Source organism: Hemibagrus wyckioides, linkage group LG03 (genome assembly GCF_019097595.1).
Source record: "Hemibagrus wyckioides isolate EC202008001 linkage group LG03, SWU_Hwy_1.0, whole genome shotgun sequence".
NCBI classification, from domain to species: Eukaryota; Metazoa; Chordata; class Actinopteri; order Siluriformes; family Bagridae; genus Hemibagrus; species Hemibagrus wyckioides.
In genome coordinates this window covers 19,931,299-19,949,824 of record NC_080712.1, presented here as the reverse complement: position 1 = coordinate 19,949,824, position 18,526 = coordinate 19,931,299, and the positions used below count along the sequence as shown (strand labels likewise).

Here is an 18,526-nt window from a genome sequence, read left to right as displayed (position 1 = left end):
AGAGAGAAATAATGAATAAAAGAGTAAATGAATCCTAGACTGCATTAATTGAAATTGGAAATAGTATAGCACAAATTATCACCATGCCTATACATGAGCAGATACTATGCATATTTCATGCAACAGAGCAAAGAGCAATGCCTTATATCTTGCTGTGGCATTTTCATTTTCTTGCATTTATTATGCTACATGTTACAAACCAAACTAATCAAAGTGATTTAAAAATAAGGCATTGAACCATGAAGAGCAAGTTAACTGTATTCCTCCTTGCTTGAACTTCAGTATTAGGTGAACACAAATCAGCACACTGAATAAAGGGAATGTGTGGCTGGTCAGATTTTAAATAAAGTCTCACATTAGAAAGCAAAAAACAATGAAACAAACAAGACCTCAAGAGAGGAAGAGCAGGGGACAAAGATGCTACAAAAAACCTCAAACATTTTAACAAGCTCAGTGATGTCCTTGTTGATAGTGTTATCAGTGGTGGCATGAGGGAAGCTGGGCAGCGAATACAGCCACATCTGAGCCTTTGCACCATGAGTGAAATCCTTACAAAGTTTTAGAAGTGCCTCTGATCAGGTGCCATATGACTGACTGAGTTTTGCAGCCCGACATGGAGCATGTGAAAACATCAGTCAAATTATACTAAGGAATCATATCATTCTAGATGCTGTAATGGGCAGGGAAACTTTATTTTCACTGTTGATCTGAGCATTTCAGGAAGGTATCTGTTATTGGGATTTGTGTTCTGAGAAATGTGTGTATCCAATAAGGAGAAAAAGGGGAATGGTTGGTTCAAGAGGCTAAATGTTTTTTTGTTTTTTTTTAAGAATCCCAGCTGGACAGTTTTGGCTGAATTTTAGGTCAATAAAATCTTAAACAAGTCTTTCTAGTAGCCAATGTGGTAAAAAGATTTTGTTGGCATGGTTGTTTTTTTACTTCAGAAAAGAGGTATTGTACCTGAGAAGTTTGTCCAACATCATGAGGTTCTTTCATTCAGTACTGTTGTCTAGCAAATGCATGAGGTAGTAATACAAAATTGAGCTGCTGCTGAAGCTCTTTCATGTTTCTATACTTCATTTTTCTATTATTTTTTTGGTTGTTTGTTTGATGTCTTAATCACACTTCAGAGAAATGCTACATAGTGCAATGTAATACTTGAAATGCTATGGAAATATGAAATGCTATCGAAATGTGAGAATGAATCTAACCCCCCCAAAAAAAACAACCAAAAAAAAACAGGGGTTTTTAGGACTTACAGTAAATTGGTGATGGCATCTCAGTGAATTGGTCTGAAGTACTACAGTCTGAAGGAGGTTTGATCCTATTGATCCTATTGATTTTCTGTTGTTCTGCTAAGTTTCTTAAAAAAAGATTGTTCGTGTTATTCCAAGATTACCTGAAATTCCTGGGGGTGTTCACCTTCTAGAATTTGGGTGTTATGCTGGTGCAACAGATATTAGTGTAGCATTTCACCCCCTGCCTGTTCTTCTTCAAGTTCTCAGTTTTCCTCCCACCCAGCAACATGCCAGTAGGAGGTTTGGTGTCCCACCTCATGTCTCCAGGTTTTCCTGGAATAGGCTCAGAATCACCATGACACTGACCAGGAAAACGCGGTTACTGACGACAAAATCCATCTAAATGTTAACATGACTACAGAGAATGTATTGCACTCTACTGTAAATAGGGCTGATAATAATAATAATTAATATTTCTGCCTTGGAAGCAATCATGCAGTGGATTGCTAAGGGAACTACCTTGCATGATTTACAGTGCATAAGTACTAAAGCGTTTATGTAAATGCACTTGATTATTCTGATTCCGTTTATGAGTCACTAGACCTAGCTTTTGATTTGTACAGTAATACACAGAGGGCCAGGGCGAACCATTGTGAAGCTTTGTGCATAGAGCAGGTACTGTATGAAGCTGTAGAAGAGTGTCAATTACTCAGTTAAAAGCCTGAATGTGAGTTCCTACAGAAAGCACTCTGCTGAACCTCCAACAATATTTTCAACATAATTAACTTGAGGGGGCGTTATATGCCCCAATCCCTTGCCAAATAACATTAATTAGTTTGTGTAAATATTTGCTGAGCATTTACTTTAAATGTGTTTTAACATTTAAAATGTTACAGTTCATTTATAAATATCAAATATTTAAAATAAAGATAACAAACACATCTAATATCATTTATTTTATTAAATGCATAAATCGTGCAGATACAGGCCAGCAGTGTCGTGTACTTCAATGTTCACATCAATCATCAGAATGGGGGAAAATCTGCTTTCAGTGATTTTGATGGTTGTTGGTGGCAGACAGGCTAGTTTGAGTATTTCTATAACAGCTGATCTCCTGGAATTTTCACTCAAAGCCTCTAGAGTTTACTGAGAATGGTGCAGTAAAGAAAAAATATCCACTGAGTGTCAGTTCTGTAGATAGAAATGCCTTGTTGATGAGAGATGTCAATAGATAATAGCCAGAAGAATGGTTGGAGCTGACAAAAAGCATACAGTAACACAGGCTTTTATTTACATTTATGGCTTCTGGCAAACACCCTTATCCAGAGCGAAGTACAAAAGTACTTTGAGGTCTCTGTCAATAAATACAGCAATACTGGCTGACTAGTTAAAGAATTTCAGGTTTAAGTATTATAGTAAGAAGTAGGTCTTCACCCATCGTTTGAAAACAGTCAGTGACTCAGCTGGTTGGACATCTAGGGGAAGTTCATTCCACCTCCTATAGGTACCAGAAAAGAGAAGAGTCTTGATGAATACTTACCTTGAGAGATGGTGGGACCAGTCAAACAATGCTAGAAGATCTGAGGGAGTGTCTTGCAGTGCGAGAAGTGATGAGAGCTTTGAGGTAAGAGGGTGATGGTCCATTTTTGGCTTTGTAGGCAGTGTTTTGAATCTAAAGTGTAGATGCCGGAAACCAGTGAAAGAAGCACAGCAATGGGGTGGTGTGGGAGAAATTAGGAAGGTTGAAAACAAGCCACACAGCTGCATTTTGGATCATTTGCAGAGGATGAATTGCACCCAGAGGTAGACTTGAAAAGACAAGAGACCGAACAAGCACCTGGGCAGCATGTGTGGATAAAAATTAATCTGAATCCTTCTGATGTTGTAAAGAAGAAAATGACATGAGCATGTCAATTTTGCAACGTGTGAGGAAAAGGACAGTTGCTTATCCATGGTTACCCCAAAGCTGCAAGCAGTGGCTAAAACAGATAACCGTTCTGCACAACGATTGTGAGCAGGAAAGCATATCAGAATGCACAACAGCAGGAGACCACATCAGGTTCCACTTCTGTCAGCCAAGAACAGAAAGCTGAGGCTGCAGTGGGCACAGACGTACCAAAAGATTTGCAGACTGGAAAAACATAGCCTGTTATGCTGAGGCACACAGATAGTAGTGTCAGAATTTGCATGAATCCATGCACCCTACCTGCTTTGTGTCAATAGTCCAAGCTGATGGAGGTGGTGTAATAGTGTACGAATGTTTTATTGGATGTTTCAACATCTTCTGGAATCCATGCCACAAAGAATAAAGGCTGTTTTGAAAGCAATACGAGGTCCTACCCAGTATTAGTGTTTCTAACAATGTGATATGCGAGTGTATTTTGACAGAACTAATGAAAAGCTTATACAAGTCATTGGTCATGTTAATTAACATTTATTTTAGTTATCTGTGTAGGTTTAGATATATAGCACCAATTCACTGCATTTTTCTAAATATTAAAACAATAAAATATTAATATTATTTTATATTAAGTAAAAAGAAGCATCCTCAAAGAATTACTAGATTATGAATAATCAATATCTGGTACAAAATACTAAAGCAGTAGGGCTACATTAATTGTTAACCAAGATCAGATTTACATTTCAGAACAAGCATGCTGGTAATAATAATGATGACCCAACCTGTTTACGGTCATATGATATAAACTCATGAATTAACATGCAACATGTATCACACTATATAGGAGGCAGTCTTACCCTTTTCCACTTATTAGCTAGTTGGGATGGCTAATGGTAACAGCCAACATTTGTTCCTCATGACTATGTTCTCATAAGATGAAATATCCATGTAAACATAAACAAAGAAAAAATAAACTCTGCAGTGTATTGCAGTGTGTTTTTATAGTTTGAAAGGGAAACATTGTTTTAATATGCAGCAAGAAACACCTCATGTTCACTGACTCATTCCACTGTTATTTATTTATCACTGAGAACTTCTCAAGATTTGAATAAATTAAAAAATCTCTAGTGAAGAAAACAAGACCAATCATAGAATTTTAAACATTTTTTATTTTAACATTTCCCTGGTAAGAATAGTTAATACAGGTTTACTCAACTATTGCAATGAAGTTACACAACTATGAACTACACAGATCAGGCATAACATTATGACCACCTGCCTAATATTGTGTTGGTCTTTATTTTGCTGTCAAAAAACGGCCCTGACCCGTCATGCACTGTGTATTCTGACACCTTACTATCAGAACCAGCATTAACTTCTTCAGCAATTTGAGCAACAGTAGCTCGTCTGTTGGATCGGATCACACGGGCCAGCCTTCATTCCCCACGTGTATCAGTGAGTCTTGGCCGTCCATGACCCTGTCACCGGTTCACCACTGTTCCTTCCTTGGACCACTTTTGATAGATACTGACCACTGCAGACCAGGAACACCCCACAAGAGCTGCAGTTTTGGAGATGTTCTGATCCAGTCGTCTAGCCATCACAATTTGTCCCTTGTCAAACTCGCTCAAATCCTTACGCTTGCCCATTTTTCCTGCTTCTAACACATCAACTTTGAGGACAAAATGTTCACTTGCTGCCTAATATATCCCACCCACTAACAGGTGCCATGATGAGGAGATCATCAGTGCTATTCACTTCACCTCTCACTGCTCATAATGTTATGACTGATTGGTGTATATAAAATAATAAAAAATAAAACCCATTTAAACATGAATTTGAAAACTAAGAATGTTACACAACAAAGATTAGAATCAGACAGAGACCAATACAAAAAGGTTTCTTATAATTCTGGTCATATGTCATTTTATTTTTCCAGTGCTGGAGAAAAAAGTAGTTCTGGTAACATGTGTATGTACTCTCAGTCTGACTAACAAACATATAGAAAATCTAGACACTGCTGTTGCTAACTACCTTCATGCGTCAGCACCTCCAACACATTAGTAAGCCAATTCAGCTCTAAGGAGAGGTACAGATCTAGCCTGATAAAATCTGCTGTACATTCAACTGCTTTTCAAACATTTTCTTTGTTACAAGTGTCCTTTGTTTCTGCCCATTACAAGTGACATGAATATAAATATACCTGCACTGATAATTGCACTGTGTCGTACTGCGAGAAACATTAGCAAAGCAGTGGGATGTAGTCTAATGTAAATGTGCAATGGGACAGAAATGATTATAAAGCCAGACCTGCTTGTCTTGAGCAAGTATTTTGCTGCTATTCATACTTCATATAACAGCTCCAGGGTTATCGATTACAAGTTTCATATGCTCCCCGTGTGTTCTGTGGGTTCTCTGGTTTCCTTCCATCTCCTAAAACCATGCCAGTAGTCTGCATGTGTATGTGTGTGTGTGTGTGTGTGTGTGTGTGTGTTTGTAGTTCCTTTTTAACCAGTTTTATATAGGATGTTTTGACATCGTCAAACAATACATAGTAATGTTTTTTTTTAATTAAGTACACATACTGGACAGCTGAGAAGATCAACAAAGTCTCTCTTTTCTCCATCACAGACATTTACACCACACATTGCATCCAGCAGCATTGTGGATGACTTCCCCCCCCCACAAACTCTTTACCCTCCTTCAGGCCTCTCTCAGGCATAACTCTTACTGTAGTGAAGCATATGGGAGCACAAGGAATATCTTTACATGACTGTAAATGTTTTTCATGTATTTTTCAAACAAAAGATCTGTAACAAACAGAATGTCTGACAGTAAACAAGCAAACCTTTCGCAGGCAAAAGAATCACACATTTCCTGTCACCATGTCCACACACAAAGCAAAGCTATGATTGAAATCAATAAAATCAAATCCTGATTTAACTAACCCTGAAATAATCTAACCATAGACTAAAATGACCTTTTAGAAAACTTGCCTCAAGTTAAAGGTTGAGTGCCTGGGTACAAATCTCTTCGCTGTAGCCTAGTGAACAGGTCTGTCCTTAGCACATGATCCCCACCTAGTGGACACATTTTGCAATTGCAGCTGTTTTTTCTCCTCTCAAACAGAATTTTCTCCGGTTGCAGATATACTCTGATCAAAAGAAGGTCTTTTTGCAGAAACAGTAAATTAAAATGTAAGTTTCAACTTCAGACACGTTTGCTATACAACTTGTATAAGGCACCTGCCACAAATCACTAGTCTTACAAAAGACAAGTTATGTCCCAAACTAGCCAGGCCTACTACCGTAGTCTACTAAATGATAAGAAAAGGTGAGCTAGAGTTATTGTTATTATGCCTGCGATCAAATATGCAAAATGAAGTGGTACCCTGACCAGATGGGCGACAGTATTACTTACATGCTCACAATAGTCTGCACACTTGATACCTTTCTAATCACTTCCTAAGCACGTGATCTGATTGCCTGGCAGGCCTAGCTGTGTCATTTTGGACGCGACCGCAGTCTCTAGGCAACAAATGACACTGACGCTCTGTCGTATCGAGTCTTAGACAGCTCACAAAAACACAGAAAAAGACCACATCGGTTATTTTAACCCGAGCTGATGAAGAAGAGCTGGTCCAGGGTGAGCCTCCTGCAGCAGTCCTGCTGCCAAAACCGCGTTGCGACGAGCAGGTGTTTATGCAGATATATGAATATACCGTATGAAAGAGGACGCTACGACATCGAGAGCTTCACAGCAAGAGACAGCGATGCTTTTATTAAGATCCAGCCTCAGGCCTCTCCCCCGAGCCCCCACGCTGCTCTTGCCCCTCTGCGGGATGATGTTCCTCTCACTGAGCCGCATTCTGGCCGCCTGAGCGCCGGCGCACGCGCTGACCTGGGACTCGGCCACGGGGACATGTTCACACACAGAGTGTGTACTGCTCCGTCTGATCTGAGGGCAGAGACACAACAGACTCACACGCCATCATTCAGACCTTCACCGGGGTTGTGTGAGAAATCCGCGAACAGATGCTGGAGCTCCAGAGTCAAGATTACTGCACCAGCTAAGACTAAAAGTAAATGCAATATAAGATCACTGCTTTAGTTTTATACCACAGCGCTGTAGAATTGTTACATAACGCGTGCTGCAATTCTAATCTCAGGTTTTAATTAATACACTATATTGGCAAAAGTTTTGGGACACCCCTCCAAATCACTGAATTCAGGTGTTGTTTTTCAGGGGTTGGGCTTGACCCCTTAGTTCCAGTGAAAGGAACTCTTAATGCTTCAGCATACCAAGACATTTTGGACAATTTCATGCTCCCAACTTTGTTTGAACAGTTTGGGGATGACCCCTTCCTGTTCCAACATGACTGCACACCATTTGTACAAAGCAAGATCCATAAAGACATGGATGAGCGAGTTTGGTGTGGAGGAACTCAACTGGCCTGCACAGAGTCCTGACCTCAACCTGATAGAACACCTTTGGGATGAATTGGGATGAACACAAATGTGCCTCTAAAGGAAGGGTCAAAAATTCCCATAAACACACTCCTAAACCTTGTGGAAATCCTTCTCAGAAGAGTTGAAGCTGTTATAGCTGAAATGGGTGGGCCAACTACATATTACCGTACATTCATGTGCATGTAAAGGCAGATGTCCCAAAACTTTTGGCAATATAGTGTATTTATAGTGGACTCATTAATGCCTAATTGTATAGTATCTATAGAAAGAGTTCATAAACACTGACAATTTGATGGGCGATCTACAGAATTTAGGTCTAATAATAAGCAAATTAAATGAGCTTGTTATTTGACAAAAAAAACATATAATTGTTGATATAAGGAAATACTCTAAGTTTTCATAAGTTTATTTAACTTCTTTAAATAATTTAGGTAAAGAGTCTCTAATAGTCTACTAAGCATAGGGAATATTGCACCTTCTGTGTGTGTGTGTATGCTTTATTAGTGTGAGGGAAAAAGGAGATGCTAGTGAAGAAAGCAGTGTTTTATTCCTTACTTGTTGCCCTCCTTAATAGGTTCATATGTAATTGTCAGAGTCATTAATTTTTTATTTTGCATACTTTGCACTTACAAGACTACAGCAGCAGGGAGAGACCTGATCCAGGTTCCACTAGTCCACTGGGATGTGAAGATCTGAAGAGGGTAGGTGGTGGGAATGGGGGTGGGATTGTTGGAGGGGGCAATGGTAGTTAAATGGTACTGTTTTGATGCAGGATGGATTTACAGGAAAGATATTGAAACCCACCCTTAATATCCTTAGATTAGTTTAGAGTTAGATTAGATTTTAGTTCCTCCCAGCTCATGAAGGACTTGTAACAAGCTATCAGGGACACATTAGATACCTGGCTCAGGAGTTTAAAGAGGTTAAAGAGAGTGATGTTCACTTAGTAGTCTCTACTTGTTTATGCAAGCAGCATTCTCAGCTGTAATGTTCAGGGTGACTACTTTAAGTAGGTAGGAACTATATCTAATTATATAGCTTACATTTATCTATTGCGGTGCTTCCCAAACTGTGGGCCGCGGCCCCCTGGTGGGCCGTTGCGGTATTGCAGGGGGGCCGTAGCTAGGCTAAATTAAAATATTAAAATTAAAATATTTTAGAATAGAATATAAAAAGCTTCTGTTACACACTTTGATTCAATATAATTGTAAATAGTATGCAGACGGTATGTAGTGTTAAGGATTTAAATATATTTGTAAAGAATGTTTACATCATCTTATTTTCACCAGGATATAAAAATATTACATTTTATGGTAGTTCTCATAATTCACATGAAATTCTTATAAACTGGTTAATAAATGTTGATAATTTTGTGCAAAGAGACAATCTGCTTTATTAAATATATCTAATATCTATCTATATATCTTTATACTATTAATCAGTATACTGTATTTTTTAAACAAAGAGGTTGGGGGGGGGGTCGTGGAGCTTTTGCTATGTATTTGGGGGGCCTTACTCCTCTGAAGTTTGGGAAGCTCTGATCTATTGTATTTTCAAAATGTTTATAGTTCCCATACTGGGTATAATATTATGGCCCTTCTATCTTTTTTTACTCATCTAGGATGCATATACCTCTGTTTCCCCTAAATCACTGGACAAGGCTTTGCAGAACATCTACACACCAGAAGCTCAAAGGTTAAGGATTTCTGTTGGTGCCTTTAGAGCAAGCATTGTCTTTTTTAATCTGCCATTTCTTGCACACTACAGTCTCTACAGTCATTTCTTACTTAATTAAGATTATCAGTAAATAAGTAAAGTAAAGTAAATAAACTTCTGTATACTTCTGTATATATACCAGAGCACAAAGACATTCAGCTTTGTGTTATTAGATAGCTTTAAAATTTTTATAAGGCACTTATATATGAATATTATGAGTTATAATCTGTTTATAGAAGTTGCACGGATAAACAGTGGGACACTAAGTTAACCCCTCCTCTGAAGCCACCACTTGAGAAAATGGCAGATCCTGTAAGTCAGTGCTTCACTTTGAAGAGATATAATAGCAGACCTGAACTATGGCAGGTTAGTTTTTTGTTTTTTTTTACATTCAGTTAACACATGTGTGACTCCATGTATACCCATTACCATGTAGCTCTGTAGGCTCTTCTCCTGCTCAGTTTATGTCCATGTTTGTCTTCAAGACTATTGGACCTCATTGGAATAGGCATCAAATCCGTGCCTCATATAATGTGAAGAAGCCCTTCAGTTTGTAAGTGACTTGTGTAACATTTTAATTTTCTTAGTAATTGTTGCTCTTTATTTTGTATAATGAGCATGCCTAGAACATGTGACCTTTAATATTGCATCAGTAACTGAGTAATATGTTATAACAGAGTTTTTCACTGATCTCAAAATAACTGAAATGACAGATTCACTCCTGCAGGCTGTATTTTAGTGAAAAGAAAGAGTTCAATACACATTTCAATGTGGTCCTCATGGAGGTTCAAGTTGCCTTTAAATCTCATTTAAAATGTACATAGGCATTTCTTAGTAAGCTATTACCTTAGTGTTGTAACACTGAACATATGCAATCAAGTTTCTACTTTCATTTTTAAATGAAATTCTAAAATGAAATTCTAAAATGAAATTACTTATTAATTACTAAAATGAAATTACTTATTTTTAAACAGCACCAGCCCATGTCCCAAATCAGGACAAATTCCTTTATATAGGTAAGTGGTTAGAAAAGGTTTGTCTGTATAATGTATCAGACAAATTAGGAAATATACACATACAATCATACACATATATACACTGAACAGGCATAACATTATGACCACCTGCCTAATATTGTGTTGGTCTCTATTTTGCTGTCAAAACAGCCTTGACCCGTCATGCACTGTGTATTCTGACACCTTTCTATCAGAAGCAGCATTAACTTCTTCAGCAATTTGAGCAACAGTAGCTTGTCTGTTGGATCGGATCACACGGACCAGCCTTCACTCCCCATGTGCATCTATGAGCCTTGTCCACCCCTGACCCTGTCGCCGGTTCACCACTGTTCCTTCCTTGGACCACTTTTGATAGATACTGATCACTGCAGACCGGGAACACCCCACAAGAGCTGCAGTTTTGGAGAATCTCTGATCCAGTCATCTAGCCATCACAATTTGGCCCTTGTCAAACTCGCTCCTTACATTAACAATTCCTTACGCTTGCCCATTTTTCCTGCTCCTAACATCAACTTTGAGGACAAAATGTTCACTTGCTGCCTGATATATCCCACCCACTAACAGATGCCATGATGAGGAGATAATCAGTTATTCACTTCACCTCTCAGTGCCCATAATGTTATGCCTGACCGGTGTATATATGTATGATCTACGAGTTTTTACGAGATATTATGTGTTTTTGTCCTGCACAGTGGTGTGATAGGCTCTGAGAACATGGACAACATTGACATCCCAGAGAAAGACTTCATCCCACTGACAGTGCTGCGTACCGTCTTACCTCCTGACACTCCCACAGCCCAGTATGTGAGCAACGGATATTTGTACAGTACATGGATGTGATGGAATATGACAAAAAGTATAAATACAAAGCTGTTTTGACTAACATGGCTCCAACATGCAGTTTCAGTTGGAGCTTATGCATGTGTCATATGTTAAGTTTCTTTTTTTAAAGCCGTCCCACTATTCCTGGTTACACTGGGAAAGCTCTACATGTTAGACCACACACCGCAGCCACCAGCCAGCCTTCTTCTATACTCACTCATCAGGCTACAAGGTAAGGCACATACATATTGTAACACATTCTTTTAGGATAAAAAATTGTCAATCGACACATGATTTCAATGTGATACCAGAATATCAGGTCTAATCTATATATATTTTCAATATGACCAATAGGACATTACAGATATTTAAAACAAGTAAAAGTTCTAATATTATGTATTGTTGGAAGAAGTATGATTACTATGGCTTTTAAAACGTGTGTATGTATGTATGGTCAGATCTACAGTGGGGTGCAGTCACAAACAAGTAATTACATAAACCTCCTTAACTCCATAACTCATCATAACATTTTTTTTAATTGTATAGTATAGTACACAGTTTATAAGGCAATTCACACTACCCAGTGACACAGATTAGGATGTGTTTCCTTTAGATTCCAGTTCCTCTCAAGGTGTAATATCATCTCAGGGAGTTTTTTCTTCCCAAAATTGTTTTTCCTCTCTGGCTTGCTCATTTGGGATATATTTTTAAATTCATAAATGTAAAACGTTTATTCTGAATTTATATATTTCTATAATGTCCATTGTTAAAAGTGCTAAACAGTATACAGTGTTTTCAGTTATTTTATTTGCTTTATATCTTGCATATATATTTATTCATTACCTGTTTCAAACATGACAGCATTTTTTATAAGAACATTCATATATATTCTTAGATAAAGATACTATGTACCTGATACTATGTTTTCAAAGCTTTACAGGATATAGCATCTTTAATTGAACATGAATTAATCCTTTTAGCTTGTCATTGTGCTATTTTATATGAATTATCAAACAGATTACCAAAGTTAGTTCATTTTCATTTTATTTGTGTACACTGTGTCAGCTCAGCAGGTGGCAGCAAAGCAGCACATTCATACAGCTTTTCTTTTAGAGGGCTGACACAATAAGTGCTTTTGGAGTTGTTACACCTTTTCCTGATGAGACACACAGTTATTACTATTTTAAAATTCATCATCATTTGATATTATAAGCACACTATATTATTATCATATTTGATCATAATAATCACACACAGTAAATAATGAATAGTGGATGATTTGAGCCATCATCGGCCATTTCCTCTCTACCTCTTTCTTTTTCTCTATTTCCTTTCTCTTATTTAGGACTGTCTCTTTGCCTTTGTCAGAATAGTGCCCTGCTTGGGTTCTTTAGGAATTTCTCTGCATATATAGGGCTCTGCTGGGCCATTTCTGTTTGCAAACAGTTTAGTCCTGTTCCCTTCTGGGTCTTTTTTTTATTTATTTTTTTTATCTAGGTCTGTTTTTCTCACAGTGGGGTCTGTGGGGGTCCATCATTTGTTCTTTAACTTTCTTGCAGACTTAGAAATGGCAACCCACAATATACTTATTATCCTGTTTAACTGATCACATGATCTGAAAGGGTTTAATCCAAACCTTAATATTAGCAAAATACTACTGTGCACATTTTAATAATGAGCCTAAAATAGAATAATAGAATAGAATAGAATAGAATAGAATAGAATAGAATAGAATAGAATAGAATAGAATAGAATAGTTAGATTATGTTTAGAAATAAATTGGTACTGGGATCTACTGAAAACAGTTTGAAACCTCTGACCTAGAGGCCCGGGGTAGTCAGTTTCACTACCCCCCCACTGTGAATTCTGCAGCTCTTGGTTTTTGTATAACACTCCCTCATGTTCCTTATGGTATAAAACATAATACTGTGGCTTAAATTTACAACCTTTCAACGTTTGGTCTAGCTTCTTTATCTGAGAGGTCTGAGATGTCAAAGAGTAAATTTAAGGAACCAAGAGATGATTTAAGCGCAAGCGTTGACAAGGTGATTTCTCCACAAAGCATGCTTAAATGTGTGGAATAAGGAGATGAAGATAACTGCTTTTCAACTTGTAAATCATTAAAATGAGGAACTGCAAAAAGTACCACTATGAGCATTAATGTTAAAGTGTGGCACCAACTTGGTGTAGGTCAGGTCAACAGCCTCCCTCCCTTTCAGTGTCAGCATCAACGGTAAAACGTCCTCAGCTTTCAGAATGAGTAGGATTGAGCCATGTGCAGCTTGAGTAGAAAGGAAGAAGGAGGAGGCAATGTGTAAGAGAGGCACTAGAGGAAAACCAAACTCCTCACCCAGGGACTGTTTTTTTTGTTGTTGTTTTTTTTTTTTGAAAACGTGTTTCCTAACTGGGTCTCGGAAGACCTGGTTTACCGGCTTTTGGAGAAGCCTTCCACAGATGGCCACTTCCAGAGCTGAGCTGTTCTAGCTGCTGGTGGTAATCGTGGTTTTCGCTTGACCCAGATCCATTTTCCTGGAGAGACTCGCCCTCTGAAATCTGTTTCCTCTGCTGATAAAGCAACCCTCCCAGCTTTCCCTTATAGCAGAAAAAGAGGACCAGTTAGCACCTTTAAGAGCTTCCTCTTAACTCCGCTTATAACAAGAATTCTTGTTTTGGTTCCTCTAGGCTTTGCAAGTGACTTGTTAAAATGAACTATTGTTCTCTTTTAACTCTTAATACAGTTTAATATTTGGAGTAGGTAAATGTCTTCCTCTCACTAGCCATGCAGCTGATTCATTAATTGTAATTAATGGTTAAAAGATTGAGAGGTAATGTGTTTATCATTCAGACTTGTTATCCTGCTGTTTTGACCTCAACTAAATGTGGGTGTTCTGTGTAATTTGTAGGAGCACTTCAACGCCATCATCCCATGGTCGGCAGGCCCCTCTGTCCAGAATGATCATCACTGTCCCACCGAGCAATCCTTTCCTTCAACCTAAAACTCCTACACCTCCCATTTATTCATAGTCTCATTGCACAAAAGTACAATAGCCACAAAGTGGAGGAGTAAAAAATGTTGCTTTTCAAGAAATCTAGTCTGTATTTATGAATAGATCAGTAATGATGTGATTGCGCAGACTGGTTCTCTGTTAGTTCAGAATAATGAGATGCTTTATTAGCATAATTTCCTTTGATTCAGATGAGACATTTTGTGAATCTGGAAGAATATTTCATAGTTGTATGCTTTCGTATGTATGCGGCGTGTGTGTGTGCATCAAAGTATAATGCCTGCACATTGTTCTCTCAAGTGCTTCTTTACATATTATGACTTCCTCAATGAATTTACTCAATCATTTGCAATAACAAAATGTTGCAACAATGCAGCTAAACTTTGCTGCTGTTTTATTCTCTCTCAGGTATTTATACAGCAGAAGGTAAACTATGAAGAAATATCTGCTGTTTCTTAAAAAGACTTTCTGAAATAGTCTACACCCCAAGAACTGTGGTTGGAGAATAAACGAGAAAAGGCAATGTAGCTTCACCTGTTGACAGGAAATAGGAACGTGCTGGTTTCCTGTTTCCCCCCTGTAACCTTCATTTCTGTTCTACAAACCCCTCAGGATTTCACTCATTTCTTGCACCCAAACATATCTTTAATCTAAAGGATGAGTTCCCTCCACCAAAGTTTTAGCTTTTCAAAGATAAAATGGGCGGTAGTAAATGGAATCATTTCAAACTGATATGGAGTTTATATCTAAACTTACACTTCATAGCAGAACAGAGCACAATAAAAGTTTTATTCAGTAGTAAATTAATTTGTTCAATCATTCTTCATCTGTATACTAAAGCTACTAAAGCATGTGTAGGAATGATGTGTTAAAAAGAGGCCCCTTTACTAATTTTAGTGTGTGTATTATCGACGTCAGCACACTCCAGTAGCATGCTTAGCTTGCTGTTTCTGTCTGTTAGTTAGAGAGCAGAGCCGTGGATAGAACAGCCCTGTCCACACCATTTCCAGAGATGGAGATGTGGTTAGAAGATAACTAACGTCCACACAGGGGCCATGGACGTTTTACTGGCCTGGGTATGGTTTGGAGGCAAAACAACAGTTTCGAAACAACAGTCACTACATGTCAAAACCCATACCACTGCAGTAACATATATTCTAGTTGTCTGGATGGTTTGTTTATTAATTGACATCAGACAGGTTTACAATAAAGGGAAGTTAAAAAATAAAATAAGACATTATAATTGCAAGGCTTGGTCTCACTGTTTATTTTAGTTCATTTTATTTTATACTAATCCACTTTTCTTGATTTATGATGCTTTCTGGAGTTATTTTATAAGGAAGATTTTAGACCTTTTTATCAGAAATGTAGCTCATCTACAACGATACATTATACTATTATATTGATGATATTTTACCAGTGAAAAGTACAATGTTCAAAACAATATGTAAAGAATAATACACAATGGAGTGTGATGTTATAGGAAACTAATCAACGACAGTGTAATGTGTGAAAGTTCCAAAAACAGCATGTCCTGAACATTGTACTATTCTCTACTCTTTCTGATCACAATCGAGAATCACAGTGCTGTTGTCCGGTATTAAATGTGTTAAAAGTACGATACTGCAGCTGGTCTGGAGTGAAATACATCCAAAAAAGACATCCTATAGCTCTTATAAATGTAGAAATGAAGCTGTGTGTTTTGTTTTTTTTTGAGTAATATACTGCTACAATATGTAGGTCTGTAAAAAATACAAATTGCTACCTCTACAAATAGAGTACAATGTTCTTAATAAACTAATACTGTTTATTCTGTATATAAATATATATATTAAGATATATAGGCGCCTCTTTTACTGTAGAGTTCATGTAAATTATTCGGAATGTAAAGGGTTTGTGTTTTCTACAATAATGAATGCATGGTTACTTGTTTAAGTTAAATAACAGGAATCAGGGATGGGGATTTACACAGCACTGTTCAACAGAACAGCATATACACTGGTAATAATATAACCTATAAGTTCTCCTGTTCCAGTTTCTCCCTCTGGTAGATTTTCTTAATCAGAGAGTGATCCGAAGAGAGCCCCTTTAAAAAAATTACAACCACTCAAATTAAATGTAAAAGTAAAATAAACATGTACTGCACAGGTTTCCAACCCTGGAATACCCGCATCCTACACATTTTTATTGTTTTCCAAATACACCTGATTGAATTACTCAGGTAATTAACAGCTCTTCCTGAGTTGAAAGGGGTGTTAGAACAGGAGAACACTAAAATGTGTGGGACAGGGGGTATTTCAGGGTTGGAAAGCTGTACAGTATTGGTTAATTCCCTGGGCTGCAAAATCTTACAGTGTAAACAAACACAAAAATCACTTACTCATTAAATAAAAGCATTTAAAAAACAAAAAAACAAAACTATAGCCATCTTTGACATTCATGTGTTTCCCCTTTTTAGTTTATGACTTCCACACTTATTCATATACTGTTATCTATAAAATGAAAAATACATTTCTAAACATTAGTAGTGTTTCTGACATGGATATTTGATGGCATTAAAATTAAATGTCTGTTGCTGATCGATGTCTGATTAGACAGCTAGCCAGTGACATGCTAGTCAGAACAAAAAACATCATATTCACTTACCTGTGAAATACCAAATTTCAGTACCTGTGGAAAAAAAAGGTTTGAATTTTATTTGGTGAAAGCTGTTTTATTTACTTAAACACTTTTATTAACTTCATACCTATGTTCAGTGTTCCGTAATGTATTAATTTATTCTTCATTCATGCTTTGTCCTTTCTTAAATCTGTGCTTAAGTATGCTGGATGCAATGACATTTTTTTTCTAAAAAGAAAAAGCAAAAAGTTAGATGGAGCCATATAATGACTGTTTTGATACAATAGTATTGTACAGCACTATTAAGATATCTGCAGCATAGTAATACACTAATGAGAAATGTTCATTCAACTTGTCAGTGTCTATATTTTCTTAACTAGTGCATCTGAATTTGTTTTTTGGGCCTTGATGTTATTGTGCAGCATCATTCACATCAAAAAATGATCTCCAACAGTGGTGTATGTGTAGTTCTCGTCGTCTGGTATCCTCAGCCCACGTCCCCTCTCATCCTCTTTGGTCTATTGCTATTACTGGCTTAATTTTCTTGTTGGGGTCACAAACATAACGGTTGATTCTTCAACAGTCTTTTAGCTGCTTTTCCATACTCACTCGTGCGAAAGATTAATTTCTCTGCCACCCCTTGATTTTTTTTTTCCCTGTCATTTCTCCATAAAGAGGGTAAATGTCAGGCATGCCTGACTCCTTCTACTGACACATCCATTCCAGCAGATGATTACCATAAGGAAATTGACACTTTAGTGTGCACAAGGGAATTTAATTTACTCTGACATCTTGCTGCATAATGTAATCCCAAAGAACGTGAGGCTCCGGATTGAGATTTTAAATAAATTTGACTATTAATGTGATTACCAATCTTGAACACTTCAAACTTAAGCGTCTAAATCAATTATGGATTACAAGTTGTTTAAGCGTCTAAAATATGGGCTGCTTAAAGATCCATGAAATAACAATGGACTGCTCACTTCTGTCAGTCTGTCCATAATTGGTACTCATTTAATTGAGCTAATGAGTTTTAACCGCTACACCAAGAAGCAAACATTTTCAACTGAAATCCAATTTTTACAATATAGAATATATTGACTTGTGACTAAAAAGCCATCTATAATGTTTGTGGTAGTGTTAGACCAGGTTTAGTTACAATAATAATAATAATAACAATAACAATAATAATAATAATAATAATAATAATAATAATGCACAGAACTTCCTGTTTTTTTTTTTTTTTGGATTTATGCTGAAAATTATTGGACTCTTGGTCAGCAAATTGCATGATGTGTCTTATAATATATTTAAATCGATTTTAAGTAATTTTTGGCATAATATATTCTAGTTCTTGAGTTTTTGACTGATTTGTTTCACTATAAAATAGAAGTGATATGTTTCAGTTCAGAATTTTTCTTAAACATAAAAAATGGAGGGATTAGACTGGTCACTCTTGTGTATCGGTTAATCTATTAAGGGTCTATACAGAATACATAATGTTTTTATGTAACACTCTGACATGTCCTGATATCCTCCCATGCTCCTGACCTCTCAGACACAAGCATTTATGCTGAGTCAGTGGGATTTGTTGGTATCTCTCTGTTTTGGAAGCCGCTGATCAGCTCTGGTAGGGTTGATTGGAGCCGGAGTACAGTCTGCTGAATCATGCCCTCATTTGAATTCCCTCTGCCTGGCCTCTGGCCTATGGAGTGGACCGACTCCACACCTCCATACTGTA

At 37.3% G+C, this 18,526-nt stretch overlaps 1 protein-coding gene and 1 long non-coding RNA gene across 5 annotated transcripts in view; one reads left to right on the top strand and one right to left on the bottom strand.

Annotated features, from left to right (window-relative positions):
• The first annotated feature begins 6,631 nt into the window (after positions 1-6,631).
• Positions 6,632-14,203, top strand: LOC131351035 (spermatogenesis-associated protein 48). The gene is made up of 9 exons (XM_058386134.1): positions 6,632-7,219; positions 8,241-8,308; positions 9,229-9,302; positions 9,560-9,689; positions 9,809-9,876; positions 10,298-10,339; positions 11,032-11,139; positions 11,292-11,393; positions 14,065-14,203. Exons 1-9 carry the CDS (start codon positions 6,763-6,765, stop codon positions 14,183-14,185), a joined length of 1,170 nt encoding a protein of 389 aa, XP_058242117.1. The 5' UTR covers positions 6,632-6,762; the 3' UTR covers positions 14,186-14,203.
• Positions 11,342-18,526, bottom strand: part of LOC131351036 (uncharacterized) — a 17,525-nt gene continuing 10,340 nt past the window's right edge. Inside the window, exons 3-6 of one of the 4 annotated variants that reach the window (XR_009204332.1) lie at positions 18,337-18,521; positions 16,913-17,013; positions 13,591-16,836; positions 11,342-13,442 (exon numbers count right to left, since the gene is read on the bottom strand). This is a non-coding gene — a long non-coding RNA (uncharacterized LOC131351036). Of the gene's footprint in view, positions 16,837-16,912; positions 17,014-18,336; positions 18,522-18,526 lie in introns of all 4 variants that reach the window. The other 3 variants (XR_009204333.1, XR_009204330.1, XR_009204331.1) reach the window with 3 other exon arrangements.

Bases quoted from the DNA above. Each gene is read 5' to 3' on its own strand.
- LOC131351035 (XM_058386134.1), top strand. From the start codon at position 6,763: ATGAAGAAGAGCTGGTCCAGGGTGAGCCTCCTGCAGCAGTCCTGCTGC. The intron at 9,303-9,559 runs GTTAAGGATTTC...ATCTGTTTATAG, and splicing joins TACACACCAGAAGCTCAAAG to AAGTTGCACGGATAAACAGT. The intron at 9,690-9,808 runs GTTAGTTTTTTG...TTTGTCTTCAAG, and splicing joins GCAGACCTGAACTATGGCAG to ACTATTGGACCTCATTGGAA.